At 38.9% G+C, this 16441-nt stretch overlaps 1 protein-coding gene across 14 annotated transcripts in view; it reads right to left on the bottom strand.

Moving 5' to 3' along the window:
- Window positions 1-16441, bottom strand: part of PPP3CB (protein phosphatase 3 catalytic subunit beta) — a 74337-nt gene that overhangs the window by 4495 nt on the left and 53401 nt on the right. For 5 of the 14 annotated variants that reach the window (XR_012905747.1, XR_012905750.1, XR_012905749.1 and 2 more), the window contains exons 11-13: window positions 15276-15302; window positions 10461-10545; window positions 9618-9715 (exon numbers count right to left, since the gene is read on the bottom strand). Coding sequence is in view for 10 of the 14 variants with exons in the window: in XM_075935723.1 (XP_075791838.1) it covers window positions 9618-9715; window positions 10461-10545; window positions 15276-15302 (210 nt within the window). In the remaining 4 variants the exon portion in view is untranslated. Of the gene's footprint in view, window positions 1-638; window positions 2309-3859; window positions 3890-9617; window positions 9716-10460; window positions 10546-15275; window positions 15303-16441 lie in introns of those variants that run through there. The other 9 variants (XM_075935724.1, XM_075935716.1, XM_075935725.1 and 6 more) reach the window with 7 other exon arrangements.

Genomic DNA, 16441 nt, shown 5'->3' with positions numbered 1-16441 from the left:
TCAGTATCATTACTCTAATGGGTTATAGTTCAGAATACATTATGGTCTTTTTTAGTAGATTTTCTCATTTACTTTCAACCAAAACAGAAAAGCAAAATTCAACCTTACCATATCAACTATTGCCGTGGTGTCCAACCAGTTCTGAAGCAGTAGTCACTATAGTGGCTACTGTTACTGCGAACTAGCCACACTCAACTGGCCAAATAGTCACATGTGGCTAGTTGCTAGCATGTTGGACACTGCGGAGCTATTGATTCTCAAGCCTTCTTATTTGACATCACAAATGGTCATTCTCAACCACTGAGCAAATACAAAAGGCATCAATAATGAACAGGGTTTGTTTTTTTTTCATTTGCATAAACCCTAACATTGTGCTTCCTTGCAGGTTTATACAAGCCATCACTGGATGTTAAGTTTAACAGAGAAAAATTCTGAAGTATTGTATGTGCAAGAACCCACTAAATAACAAAAATTATTGGAAATGGAAGCAAAAATTCAAGATGACAATTTAAGCTTAAATTATATTAAAGTATTGCTTTAGAGTGGAACTAAGTGACCATTTACACTATACCCGTTTTTCTGCTAATTTAAAATGCTTATGAAAATACTGCTCAAAAAAACAAAACAAAAACACAATGTTAGGAGCAGCAGTCCATGCACAAAATTTATTGTGTGCTACTGTTTATAAAATACTTGAATAATTCAGAACATGCATAAAATTTTCAGCTGAGACGGGAGTTTGTACAGCTTGTACTTTTTGGCAAACAAAAAGGAGATGAACTCTAGTGAATTCAGTTTCAAGTTGTGTTCCAGGGGATGAGAAAGGTAGGTAGCAAATGTCAAAATATAACAAAGTACAGTGGCAATCAGTACAGTTCATTATTTGTGAACAAATCAGCATATGGTTTCAATTTTTAGTTTAACCAAGCAGTCCTGGTAGCTATCAAAACACATGCAGTCTCGATTTTACACTTTCACTAATGCCAGAACAAATGCTTATGTGCTGCACTGTCTAAACAAAAATATTTCCATAACATTTTCAGTTTCCTTTACAGAATTAAGAAAAATAATAAAAAGTGTGTAACTATTCAGCTTGCCCAGTGATTATCATCTATTTAAGCAACTTTAATACTCACAATAAACTAAAAGTACCCATACCATCTATATAATCTATAGATGTTGTTCTGGTAATCAGAGGTCTATATATTAAATATTTGCAAAATGAAAACATGCATACACAAAATACAAAGCCAAGCTTTACAGACTTGATATGAATCAAAATGTACTTTAACATAATGTACAAAGTTCAATTAAAAGTACCGTAAAATTAACAACTGCATTATTTTTCAGACTTTTAAAATTAATATTTATATATATTTATATATATATTTAAATTCAAGGTGGGGGAGAGTCTCAAAAGCTGGGCATAAGAGATTCTACATTAAATATTTTTTTTAAATCTGTGTTCAAGTAATAAACATTCCTACATAGAAATCTTCTCATAAACCTTAACTAAAAAATACAGTGAATATAATACAGAGTTAGCAACATCTAAGGAGAACACCTGAGGTCAGCATTTTACAGAATGACCAACTGAAATTTTTGGCATTTTTTTCCATTTAACATAGAGTGTTTGCAGCCTCAGATTTTTTAAGACTATTGTAATCTATGGTTTTAAAGACACTTCATGAAATCAATGTCCATTAATAAATAGTAGCTCTTAGGGTTGTATCAGATTGAAAAAACAACTAGCTTTACTGAAAAGAAAATCCCATTTTGTAAACTTAAAAATGTTGACTATGATATGCATAAAAATGCTACTCTAGATGTGCTTTAGTAAAACAGCCCAATCACTGCCCCATAGCTCTCCTTAAGATTCAGCTGTCAATGTTGGAATTTCTGTAAATATATGAAGCATGCTCACAGATGTTCCGTCATCACTTATAGAGAGGGGCTGTTGCCTTAAATACATGATGGTTTGTCTTCAGCGGGATCGAGTTAGGTTTTCCACATCATATTAAGAAGTCAGTTTGACTGATCCCCCTGGCTATTTCATCGTTGTCATGTCAAAAAGCAGTAATTTAGGAATTCTCAGGCAAGACATAGAAGTAAACGAGAAGCTGATGTGGTCACTGTGCATTGTTGTTGCCAGTCCCATTGTTTCCATTGGCATTTGTTGTGTTTATAGAATTAATACCATCTTGCTGAAGAGCATCTTTTCTTGGTGGCATTCTCTCATTGATCCTATCCAAACCTTTTGCCTCTTCAAAACTGCAGATTTTATGTTGCGGAGAAAATCCTCGTATTGCTTAACAAAATGCAAATTTCATAGGTCAGTAACGGAAAAATAAGTGGAAAGTATATACTTTGTCAAATCAATTGATTTTAAAAGACAGCTAGGAAATTAGCCAAAGGAACTTTTATAGATCTACAATTGTATTTCGTAAAAATGTATCTATTGTGCTTTCCTGGGCTGTTCAATGGAAATTACCATTTCAACTGACAACCAGAATAGTAGATGACAAATATTTGTCAGATAAGAATCAAGGGGGCTTAAACCTGCTTTGATGCTAGGCACTCCTGGTGTGACCAGTTGCTTTGCTGCTGTCTCAGGCTCACTTTAACATCCCGTTCACTTCAACGGAATGTCAATAAGCAGCCCAGCAAGTGCAGCCTGGCAAAGCAGCATGAGCATTTAAAAAAAAAAAAAAAGCCTTCAGATTTTGCATATAAATCAACATTCAGATCCTGCAGTTTTCACGCAGGCCAAACTGCAGAATACAGTGCTAACTCTGTTCTAATCATGTGAATGGCTGAAATGGACACAACCACAGTCTTAGATGTCATCAGCTGGGCACTGTTTTAAATGGGAAAGTAGCTATTACTCTTCCACACATCATTTCAAATGAAGCAGGAAATGCCTTCTTACTCAGATGAATTTTTAGATGTAAAATTGCTGATCATATGACAAGCCCTAAAAATTAGAAACAAAATTTCCTCTTAGATGCCTGTGTGCAGTATTCACTGATTTGGTCTTGGTAACATTTTGGATATTTGACTTCCATAATGTAAAAAGTGTCAATAAATGGTGTTTTGTGACCAAATTTGAAACATACTAAGGTGAGTCTCCCAATTACTATGCGGTTTGTCATTCACTTCATTTAACACGGTGATACAGGAAATCAAAATGTGCATGGAAAAGGCACTTATTTACATGCCCTAAAATTTTGTGAGGTTGTAATAATGTTAACATTAACAAAGGGTGCCTTTACAGCAACATATTTGGTACAACAGCACAGTATTTTCCTATGCCTTACATAGTCAGGTGTGGGTACCTACTATAAACAAATTTGGTCAGCAAACTAACTTTCAAAACTTCACTGTAAAAGCAGGAACTCTATAATGCTATGTCTTGCACTACCAAATGCATTATGGAAAGTGATGAAAAGATTAGGTTTCAAGCCTTTAAAATAAACTTTATCAAAAGAAACATGCATAAATAACTCCCCCCAACCCAAAACAAACCCAGAGATAAACAAAATTCAACACTACCACTTTTTAAGTCACTAAGACACAAACCACATATCACAACATGCTTTACAGAAATAAAAAGTAAAAGACTATTGCACATTTTGCAAAGAAACGGGGGGAAAACCAAAATGATTTCTCTGAAACATTTTCAAAGGCAATAATTATGCTAGGTAAGAAATTAATATCACATATATAAGGGATGAATCAATACAGCTAGTATTCATCTCTGGTTGTGCAAGTTGAATGTAAGACACAGGCACACAGAATACTTTTGAATTCCCACCCAGATGCCAAAGATTTCTGCCACTGGCAAAGACTCTGATCATACCTTTTTCAGCCTCAATTGCCTCTACTGTGGCTGTACAGAAGTGAGCAGTTGCATGCAAAATGAATGAAAAAGATGAAGAGTGTAATATCGCATAGCAGAAAAGTCAATGATCATTTTAATATATCACCCAAGCCCAAATCTGACTGCATATTTTACTGCAAGAGTTAAGACTTTTTTTAAAAATTGAAGTGACCCCTATATCTTAAGTGACAGTTTATCAAATGCAACAATCATATAATGCAACTTAATCTACCTAATTATATATAACTGCCTGATTATTTCTTTACATAAAACTAACATGCAACACTAAATACTATTAAGCTAGGGGCATAGTTTGGTTTCTATAAATTCTCTGAAGGTCCATAGTACATTACTGACTCCATGTTTCTGAGAAACATATTATGAAGGAGCAAAATTAAGACTATTGGTGTTTTATTAGTAAGACAAAACACTAATTTAGTGCAAGTGGATTTTATCCTTTATTTAATGTTTGACAAAACGATCCTTGAACACATCTTTTGCACTCAGAAGCTGAACTCAGAACTTGGATTTCAGCACTGAATTCTGAATTACAAAGGGATCTTATGGTTCAAACTGAACTCATAAAAGAAAAGTCAGATATAGTTGGGATTGGTCCTGCCTTGGGCAGGGGGCTGGACTTGATGACGTTGTGAGGTCTCTTCCAGCTCTATGATTCTATATTAGAGCATGCAAATAAAAATCTAACAAGTCACCTTTACTAACTGCCAAATAGCAACTCACATTCAGGGAAGTCCATCGAGATGTTTATAGCTGAAGTAGCTTTGGACAGGCACACTGACATACTTTGGTGGATGAATTTACACTGTCAACTTTCCAAAGATCTAGGCTACCGCTACACTAGCACTTTTCTCAGTTGGGGTATAAAAACCCCACCTCTCTGAGGGACATGAGTTTCACTGACAGAAGCAACACTGTAGATAGTGCTATTTCACCAGGAGAATGTCTTCTTCCAACATAGCTTCTAATGCTCATGGGTGGGGGGAGGGAGGACAACAGATGGATTGATTATGTCAACAGGAGTCCATACAGTAGCACAGCTGCAGCTGTACCATGCTAAGGTCGGTAGTGTAGACATGGCTCCAACTGACCAGCTAGTGTTTATGAAGTTAAGTAGTTGTGAAAACAGCTGTACCTTTTTGTATGTGCGGATTCTTCAAGGTCATATTTTGCACAAGGTATCACTATACAATATATACAACTGCCTGCTTTAATGTAAAATTATTAGACCTAATAAGACTAGCAAGACCATAGTCATCTTTTTAGTACTGCCTTGCTATGTAAACTACATATTACTAAATCGTCACAGGGAAAAATTGGATACATTTCACTAATGAGCATAAATAATTCTGTGCATCTGCCTTCCATCAATCTTACTTTCAAAAAACAGACATTTAAGAAGTTTCTCCATTCAACAGACAACTTACACAGTGCTAAAAATTGTTTGCTAAACTGATTCTTAACAAAGGAATTGGAACATGAGGTATTAAAATGAATCTTGGGAAAGTAAGAAAAAAAATGATTAATTTGTGATTCAATCTGAACAGATTTAATAATTCTTCAAATTAGTGAAGTATATCTTGAGTAAGAAACTAAACAGAACACAGCTATCTACATTATTTACTTTATGTTTTAAAATCACAGTGTTCAAATAACTATAATTTCCACAGTGTTGCTTTGGAAAACGTGTCTTATAAAAAGTCATCTGCACAAATACCTTCTATTCATAATATAGTACTTTTACAACCTTTATATTTAGAGTTATAAAAAGCTTGCTGTCCTTATTCAAAGAGAAAAATCTCTCAGGGGTAAATCAAATAGCCATTTGTGTGACTGGGGGGGGGGGGTGTTCCCCCATTTTTATGATAAAAATGTCCCCAGATAGCAAAAATTAAATTACTTTTAGGAATATCTTAAAAGCGAACCAAACATGTAGTTTCTTGTCTTTTTATATTGCCAGTCAGCTATATAAATTACAGCACCAAACCTCTCTCCATCGTATCTTGTTATTCATGAGGCCTTTGTTTTCAATCTTTTAAGTAAAAGATCGACAGTAGGTCCAACCCTGAAATCCGTATTGAAGGAAAATTCTCAACTTCACTAAAGATTCTAAGGACAGGTAGCATGGTACTTTTATTTTCTGCAGTTCTAAGACTCTCCCCTTGATAAAAAGTCAGTTCTAATGCAATATCTAGGCCTATAAAAATATCTTCTCATTCCTTTGAGTAATGGTCAGAGTGGTAACCAGAGTAAGATTAGGAAAGTACTTAAGTGCTTGATCAGTCCAACTGATTTCATTGGGACTATTCATGATCTTAAAGAAAGACATGTGCTTAAGTTTCTTGCTGAATCCGGGTGTAGGTTAATCAAAATGCTAACTTCCTTTTAGATAAATGGTGACAACTTCATTCTGCTGAATAAATGGCACTAGAAAAGTCACATCTTACAGTATCATTAAAATAATGACGCCCAAGTAAAATGAAAAGTTATCTGAATTTGCTCATGTTAGCAATATATTATTAAATGCATAACTCCACTCCACATAAAAATGTTATGGATACAGGCAATGTTGCTTAAAATATCTTCCCTCTTAAAAATATCATCTTAATACCAACAATCTTAAATTCCACTCAATACCCTTTCCAGAAATTAATCCAGATGTTTCTCAAGTGTTTAATATGCTTTCTTTTGTGTGAGGTAGTTCTTATACTATTTAATTTTTAGGCTGTTTCCACTGCTCTTACCAGCAAAAAATATGTGCCTATTTACTCTATCCCTTTCATGATGTTCAGAATTTATGTTTATTTAAACCTTTCCTCACAACTTAGATACTTTAGACTGGCTATCATTTTAGGTGTCCTATGCTACATTCTTCCTCAGACAATCAACTCTCCCCAAGGCCAACCCTGAACAAAATTAGTTTGGGCATAGCTGTAGATTCACAGGGCACTGGTTCCATCTGGTCTCAGCTAATAACTTAGTACAGAGTTTATTATTGTCCCTTTAAGATCTACTGTGCCCACTTTTTGTTTGCTTTAAAATGAAACAGCTCTGACTAGGCATTTGTGAAAAATCTGAAGTTAGGTCGAAATTACACTTCTGAAACACCAATTCAAAACTGCTTAATTTGGTTTACTGATATCTGTGCTTGTACTTAACTATTACATTTAGAAATATATCTGGATACACTTTATCTATTCTGATTTTTAAAAAAGTTCCAGCCCAAATCACTTGAACCAGATACCCCACTAATCTAAAACTACACAGGGCACAGATTAAGGCTTGACTATGCATACAGATGGAAACAGATGGTTTTTCCAATTATCACAAGAGAACTTTGCTAATTAGTGTTAATGAATGGGAAACCCATTGATCATTACTGAATTCGCAAGTGAACAAAAACAAAGAAAAGCAAGGATTATACATTACAAAATATACTTTTCATGTATTTTCTCAAATGTAGGTTAGTTGTTATATTTCATAGTATACTGGTAAATGTATTTTCTAAAAATAATGAAATATTTTCAACGTAAACGCTCACTATAGCGTTGGCTACTAAATATTTGCCAAGAAGTGCAGAGTTCACCAATTTTGTGATGATTCAACAAAGTGTAATTAGTGAGGTTCTATTATAGTTGTTTTACTTCAGAACTTTTCTTGTTGTAGTTTGGAAACGAATGTATTTATGTTTAAAATATTTTTCCCTAGATTCTGTTTAAAGGGTGCATACATATTTAATAAATTGTAAACGCTGATCAGTAAGAATGAAAACACTTTAAGAAAAGTTAACTTGATTATTTTGAAACAGTGAAACAATGATGAAATAGCCAATGTATTGATTCAGTGTATCAAGGAATATCACAATAAAGCATTTTGGAGTCGCTGAAAACATCCTCCTTTTCTCTTCCCCCCAAAAACCTCTCTTGCATACTTTCCAAATGTCCAGTTTTCTCTTCTAGTGATAATGTTTTGCATATGTTAACAAAACATTTTTTTCCTAGTCAGTTTGATCCTCTCTCAGGTGTTTATAGTGCAATATATGAAGAAAAACTGGGAAATGAGGGAGAGGAAATTGGAACACAGATTCAATTAAAAACAAAACAAAGTCTCACTAAACAAAGAAAATACAAACAGAAATTATAACCTATTCTTTTGGAACCTATTCAATCTGGATGGATTGAGGAACAGACACCATTTGTTGTTACAGACATTTACAAAACAATCACATACATAAAAAGAACACAAACTTAATTTGTAGATGTGCACCCATCAAAAAGTTATTTTTAAAATGTAACATTTATAGTTCAAAGCCACTGAAGAAGAGCTCTGATAAATTAACTGAAAGTTTAGTATAAAACTTTAGAAAACCTGATTTGAATGTTCTGAATTTTTCATTATAGGTATCTAAATTTCAAAATGACAAAAAGTAGCTACTCTTGGAAAACAGACTGTAAAATGTGACTCTGTTCATATATTAAAAGTTTTCTATACTGCTAGAAATCAGTGCCCAGACAGTGTTTGGCACTATACAAATACCCAAGACAAAGTTTAAATGCATTCAAGTAATTTATGCTAAAAAGTGCTGCACATGTAAAGTCCAGTTTCCCAGCTGATATTTTAGTTATCCATTACAACAAACATAATTCTGGACTTCATCCATTTGATACATTTTGTAAGAGTGTTGTGATATTCTTGCTATGCCTAGTTAAATCTATTATGGTCTTCTGAAAAGTTGATTCCATGTTTAAAAACAAAAAATATATCAACTTTTACAAAAATATTCAATGAGCCAGATTGCAGGTATGTTTTGTGTAGAGTTCTTTTTATTGTCATGCAAAAATATATGCACACTTAAACACCCTTTGATTTTGACTTTACAAAATTTAAATCCAATCCCTTTATTCTCAATTCTCAATATTTTCAATTACATTAATCTTCAAAATGCACAGACAATGTGCAGCAGTAAATGCAGCAAGCCTCAAAAACAAGGTGCTACAATGTTGTTTCTACATCAAGAGACAGACAAGTGTCTAGAAGAGTGGTTTAATTTTAACACTTATACAGACATACAGCTGTAACTAGAGAGAGACAGACAGACCTAAGAAAGCAGCTACATCTGCAGAAGAAGGAAACAGCATGTTACAAGGACAATTCAGGGAAGTCAATTATACACAGAACATTTGACAAACAACAGAGAACAAACTTTGGCATTAATTACCAGGGTACAAAACGCAGCACATTTCAATCGGTCAATGAAGTGAAAAAATGAAGCTCAGCAGCCTGCAGCTTTATGTTAATACTAGCATCAAAATTGACATTCACCAATTAAAACTAGTAACACATCTGTAATAAAACTGTGTGAATGAAAAGTGGACAAGTAAAAATGAAGAATTACATTGTACTGTAATGACCAAATGACTCTAGAATCCATTAACAGCCCTAAACAGTCACCCCACAGCTGAAACACTTGTGCCACCTGAAAATGCTTAAATGAAGGAAGCTCAGACTGACAATACTGGTCTACCACTACTAACTATTTGCTTTTAGTTTTATACCCTGGTTAGGTATCCATTTCACATAATTCTATGCTCATCTCAGCCGCTAAGACAAGAACTGAAAAGCATTAGAAATTCCCTGCATGCATTATGTGTAGTGCTAGCAAAAGAATGAGATGTGCCCCAGTCCATCTGAGGCACAGCAAGTTGCATAACATCATTACCACTTTGCAGAGTCTGACGTCCTCCAGCCAACACTCCGCTAGGTAGCATTCCAGTGGGAGTCAAACCCTTGAGTGTCAGCACACTTTCACTCTCTTCCCTATGGTGAAAGAAATGAAATGGCAGTCTCCTCATTATAAAGTCACTTAAATAAGAAATTTAAATAAAATAAGGAAATGTATATTTTTGCTATTTTTTTTATCCATGTCAAGATTTAATACAGTTCAAACTTCAAAGGGCTAACAACAGGCAAGCTTTCCAATATGGACAAGAAATTATCTGTTAGACACTCAGTTGACTGTCTTTTCCTTTCTGGAACTCATCAGTGCGATCAGGTTGCTCACACTCTGGTCCAAAGATTCTGTAAGTCTCGGAAGTCAAGTCTGACAAACACGATCTCTATCTGATCTCCTGTTTTTTCAGTAAACTCACACTCTGAAGAAAGTTTGGCAGCTACAGAAGTGTACTGTATTACAATCTGTAGCAGACTAGTCCTGAGCTTTGGGACATTTTCCTATCTAACCCTGATCCCCTTTGTTGTACAATTGTTATTTCAGTATCTGTTCATAAGGTATGGACGGACAGACATCTATAGTTAGGACACAGTGATTAATGTTGATTCAAAACTCCATTTTCTCTCAGTCTAAATGGTAACTTTCAAAATACAAACCCATTTTTTCTCCAAATACTCCAACATCAGCAATCTTAAAACTATCTGTGAAGCCAGAATTTTAACTAAGCTATTGCTTATGGATTTGCACAAAGAATGCTTTACATACAATGGCCTGGACTAGATTTTTCTCTTTCAATAGAGGAAATTGGGGAGAGACAGAATGTGGAATTACCTGAGAACAGAGAAGACTCTTGCCATCTTGCCAATTGCACGTATTTTGTTTCTAATGATTTCTTTTCGTGCTGCAGCTGTACCTACTTTCAATGGAATAAAAGAGGGTCTCAAGCTCATGAAGAGAGCGCTACAATTCAAGTACATTGATTTAATACAACTTTGTAAATTCAACAAGTATCTCAAGTCCAACACCCAAAACATTTCAGTGTGTATTGATTATAAAACTGGTCTTCCTCATCTTAAGAGGCCAGTAAAACCAATGCCTCATCCACAAAGAAAAAACCTCAAGTGAATCTAGTGAATGTCATCAAAACTACTATCACGTTTCATTCTCATGGCTTTTCTATTACTGAAATCTTCATTGACACTTGAATCAGACAAGCCCTCCTGATACAAGATAGCAGCAGCTGACATTGACAAGACACAAAAGGAGACTTTCTGGTACTGATTCTCTGGCATAGGCTTCCAACACACGTATGCATACATGCACCCAAGTGTCCCGTGGCAGTCAGCTGGAATACGTGAGGACTCCTCTACTTCCCAGCTGTAGGGAGTATCTATTCTTGTTCATAAATTTGCACCATCCGCAGGATTTATCATTACCAAAGGACTGAAATAAATGCAGCATATTCCACAGAAGAGAGGGACAGCTGGTTGGGAAAGATGCAAATAAATTACCAAGGAGGCTTCGGAATAGGGATGTGAATGTTTAACCAGTTAACCAGTGGGAGCTGAAGCAGCTCCCTACCTTCAGTAGGCCAAGGGCTGCTCCAGCCCCATGGGAGGGGCCTGCTGTGGACAGGGGTTCTGTTCTTCTGCCCAGGCGCCCCACAGACAGGGTCTGCTCCAGCCAGGAGACCGGATCAGTTCTGTCTATACCCCCTGTCTGTACCAGAGCAGTCCTGTCTAAGTTAATCAGTTAACTTAGTGGTTCCCAACCTTTTTGATACCAGGGACTTGCAAACTCATTCACAAACTTTTGGCAGACTGGTAACATTTGCATATTTATTATTTAACAATGAATACGCAAATATTCAAATAAAGTCTTACCGGTCCTTCAAAAGCCTTGGCCTCTAGAGTCCCCCAGAGCCAGCCCTAACCCCTAGAGCCCCCCACCCCCTTCACTGCCCCCCAGCATCAGCCACTGAGCCCCGAGTCCCCTGCACCAAACCCACCCAGTGCCAGTCCCCCACCCCTTAGATCCTTCATTATCACCAGACCCCCCCAGTGCCAGCCTCCTGTTTCCAGAGCCCCAATACACCCAACCCCCCCAGAGCCTTCCCCCAATGCCAGCCCCCAGTCCCCAATATTAGCCTCATTCCCAGAACCCTCCACTGCCAGCCATGCCCCTATGGCCCCACAGTACTAGCCTCACCCCCAGAACTCCTCCAGTGCCAGCCCCCCCATCTCTTAGAGTCCCCCACTCCCAAAGCTCCCCAGCACTAGCCCACCCCCCCTCACCTAGCTCTGCACTGTCTCCCAGCCGCCAGCTGAGCACTGTTGCCTGGGTTGCAGCACCTGCGGTGCAATGCTCAGCACAGCCCTCCCACCACGCAGCAAAGCGCTCTTCTGTGGCCAGGAAGATAACCCGCCCCTACACTGCCAGGCCTGGCAACAGCCCAGCCCACGACACACAGACGGGATCAGCAGTGTCTGCGGCACAGGCGACAGAGGTGGGCGCACATTTCTGGTGGTCTAGAGTTCCTCCCCAGGCCTTTAGCAGTTGGGGCCTAGAGACGCAGAGTCAATCAGCCTATGCGCATCTCTGGCTCGCAGCACCCACCCAACAGCCGGGTGGTACTAGCCCCCCGACACCTGCTGGTTTGAGTCAGGAAGCTGGGCTCCCTCGCCTGGCGTTGCCAGCTGCAGTGCCCTGCGATGTTGGGAAGTGGCCAGACACGTGGTGCAGGCTGGAGCTGGCAGAGGAGACCCTGCAGGGGAAGCCGGGTCCTGCCAGAGGAGGGGCAGAAATCACGGACACCCAGCACAGTTGCCCGGGGCCTCTAACCTGATCCTCCTTGGTAATGTCAATAAAGTCAGGGATGCTCATGGCCGTGAAGGCTCCCCTCCCAGGTCCTGAATACGACACCCGCAATGGAAAGAACACAGAGCAGCAGCTGGTCATGCAGCCCCGCCAGCTGAAACAGGGGTGGAGTTGAGGCTGCCCCAGTAAGGAGAACCTCACCATGGCCTGGCTCCAGCTGCAACACACTGGGGCAGTCTGCAGCGCCACTCACGGTGGGAGGAGAATTTTTAGTGTGTGCGCAGCTTATGGGGAACGGTGCTCCCCGGTGGGCAGAGGTCCCCAGCAACTGGTGTGGCCTGGCAGAGTGCCAGCAAGCAGGGGTCCATGGACTGGTGGTTGGGAACCACTGAGTTAACAGGTTCAACAATGTGTTGAACCAGTTAGCCAGTTAAACAGCGTTTTACATCCCTATCTCAGAGTAGGAATGTGAAGATTTAACCAGTAAGCCTCACCCTTAACAGGTGAGGCTTACCAGTTAAGGTTACCTGGGGGGGCTGGAGCAGCTCCTTTTCTGTCACTGGCAGAGGACCAATCCAGCCCCATGGGGGGCCCGCTGCGGACAGGGGCTGCTCCAGCCTGGCTGAAGCAGCCCCTACCTGTGGCAGGCCCAGGTCCTCCCCACCCCAGTCATGTCCCTCCCCGCTCCCGTTAATCAGCTAACTGGTTAAACAATATATTTAACTGGTTAGCCAATTAAACAGAATTTTACATCTCTACTTCAGAATGAGAAATAGAGGGACATCACTGTCTCCGTTTGAGCTGCTACAGTGCAGGAGCTCCCTCTTCATCCCTACCAATTATTTTGGTTTAGTTTACTGTGGGCAGAAGGAGGTTCCCACAGCTAATTTTTCCTTTCACTTGGTGACTCTCAAATGAGTGCTCAGCCAGGGACCAATCAACACCATTAAAGCTATGGTCACTTCAAAATTCTCCTCTGAATATTTAGGTATCTGGGAAAGAAACCAGCCAAACTGTGGTACATGGGGATTATATGTTGCATTTAAGCAAGGCAAGACAAAAGGTGGAGGGTGAACTTAGAATGCCATGTTAGCTATTTCACTCCTCTCACAACCCAAAGGCTAAACAAATGTTCTCCAACTTGGCGGATGGGCACCCTACAAGGCGGGTGCCAAACTATTTCACAGGGACACAGAGCAGAGGAAAGGAGCAGTGGACAGAGAAAAAGCTGCAAACACTAGATTCTGCCCATTCCTATCCAAAGAATGCATCTGTAGAAGGAATCCACAATATGCATGCATCCAGTGAAGACCCCACTTCTCGGTGCATGCAGCCTTCTGATGAATAGAAGCAAAAGCAGGTAAAGCAACCAGGGGCAAGAAGAAAAAAGGAGACCCTGAAGGATCAAAGGAAAAAAGGAAAAAACAGCAGACATGGGATAGCTGGGGATACACATATCAGCCAATTCACTGAAAGAAATGCTCTAGCCAAAAACGAAAGGCAGCAACCAGTAGAAAAAAGGGAACAGCCTTTATGGCTGGAGAGCCCAAGGAGCACATGGCAGGTTCAGGAAATATGTAGAAAGGAGACTACTGTTGGCTGGATCAAGCTCTACTTTACTCCACTAGCAGAAGGGTATTTTCCATTGCCAATGAAAATCTAAAAAAAGTTAATATATTTTTTAAAATGTTTAAAACACTATAAAACACGAACTAGTTTACTGGGGAGCTGGGGGAAGTATTTACTCCTTCTCCAGAGCACCTTTGCAATTCATGAAGGTGATGAAAGTGATGAGGTGAAATAAAGGTACCCTAAAATCCCCCGTTCTGGCTGGGGAAGAATTATCCTGATGCAGGCACCTGCTGCTCTGCCTGCCTCCCAGCCCTCCATGTACCTTGGTGTACCAAGTGTGCTGGGAAGAAAGCTGCAGCAGATGGTACTGTAATAGATTCCAGGCAATGTGGTGTCCCATAGGCAACTCATGAAGGCTGCCCTTCCTTAGACAGGTCCTCTGGCTGCTTAAGTTTCATTTGATTATGAGGCACAACCAGAATCCTATATACTGGTCCTATTAACTGTGCAATACAATTATTAGTCTGAAACACATCCAGCAATATTACTATTCTCCAAAAGATTCACCTAACCATTACAAATATCACATGAACCTTTTGATGTGTTCAGTATAATTAAAAATATTTCCTTCCAGTGACAGGATTTGTACAGATTTCAAATATTTTCTTCAAAAAATTATCACAATCAGAAAAATATTTCTGAACAGTACAGTTTGGGATTTGGGAAAATATTTGTTAGCTACTATAAACTTAATTTAACAAATGTATTTTCAATTATTAGATCAACACCTCTATAAAACTGCATGGCATACATATTACTTTTTTCTATTTAAAACTAGTTAGAAGATGCTAAAGGTACCATACAAACAAGATTTTGGAACATTTTCTAAACATATTTCATGCATAATTTTAAAGTAAAATATCCACACTAAAAATCATTATAAAAAATAAAACAAACTGCTCCCTACTCATGCAGGTCCAAAGATAAACTATTAGAGACACAAAAGAATGACATTCTATATAAAGAAAAGAGGAATGGAAGAAAGGAGAAAATTTTTCATGCACAGAAAGACAAATGGTTTTGGAATATGACTTCTGATGACATAAATACAAATCATAAGTAGTTTTAACAGACTGGTAATAAAACAAAAATTCTATTTATGTATCTCAGTACATATATGTGTACTGTACTATCATATTCACATTATGGTTCTATTAAGTCATATTTCAAATCATTATTATTCTGTCTGGTCTGTACCTTTTTTATTGCCATATGAGAGTTGTTCTTCAGATGGAGAGTGCAGAAAAAAAAAGAAGTGAACGATGAAGAAAAAAGTGAGAGAAATAATAATAATAAAAAAAGATATTTTACCTGTCAGTGTAACAAAGAATGAATTTAGAAAAGAAAAGAGAAGGAAATGGAAAATGGCCACACTACAAAGGTATTAGGTGAATAAAGATATGAAGGCTACTCACCTTGTGCAGTAACTGGAGTTCTTCAAGATGGTGTCCTTGTGGAGGCTCCATGCTTGGTCTTGGTCCAATCCCAACACCTGGATTGGAGATTTTGAAGCAGTCCCTGCCGGGCTGCACATGCGTAGCACGAACCAGCATGCACTGTGCTAGTAGGCACCATGCGTGCACGGCCTGAACCCTCCAGTTCCTTCTCTATGCTGGAGACCCCCAGGTCCGAAGCAGAGGGGTGGAGGGTAGGCCCTGGAGCATCCATAGGGACACCATCGTGAAGAACTCCAGTTACTAAGCAAGGTAAGTAACCTTCGTTTCTTCTTCGAGAGGTCCTCATGGCTGCTCCACACTTGGTGATTAACAAGTCCCTTGGTGGTTAGGGCTTCAGAATGTTACAGTAAGCAGAGGATAACACAACAGAGCCCACTGCAGTGTCGCCCATGTAGGAAAGTGTATAATGCTTGGCAAAGGTACATTGCGTTGGCCAGGTGGCTGCCTTGTAAATGTCCATTAGTGGCACATGACATAGGAACGCTGTGGAAGCGGATACTGCCCTGGTGGAATGAGCTGTCAAGCGTGATGGTGGTTGTAGGCCCTGGAGCGTGTAAGCAATTTTTATACAGCCTGTAATCCATTTTCAGAGCCTCTGTTTCGATATGGGGTGTCCCTTAACTCAATCGGCGAATGGGAGGAATAGGTGAGGTGACTGTCTGAAGGTCCTAGTTCTTTCTAGATAAGAAGACAACACTCGAACATCGAGGGTATGCATGGCAGACTTAAATGCATTTGTGTGTGGCTTTAAGGAAGAATACAGGTAGGTTTACAGGTTCATTTATATGGAATGTTGAAGGAACCTTTGGTAAGAATTTTGGATGTGTGCAAAGGGTAACCACCCTATCAGAGTGAAATACTGTAAAAAGGTGAGTCAGCCATGAAGTGCCATTATGTCTCCAACGT

This window comes from Pelodiscus sinensis, chromosome 8 (genome assembly GCF_049634645.1).
Source record: "Pelodiscus sinensis isolate JC-2024 chromosome 8, ASM4963464v1, whole genome shotgun sequence".
NCBI lineage: Eukaryota > Metazoa > Chordata > Testudines > Trionychidae > Pelodiscus > Pelodiscus sinensis.
Note: the sequence above shows the minus strand (reverse complement) of the source record. Positions and strands in the feature narration are given on the sequence as shown.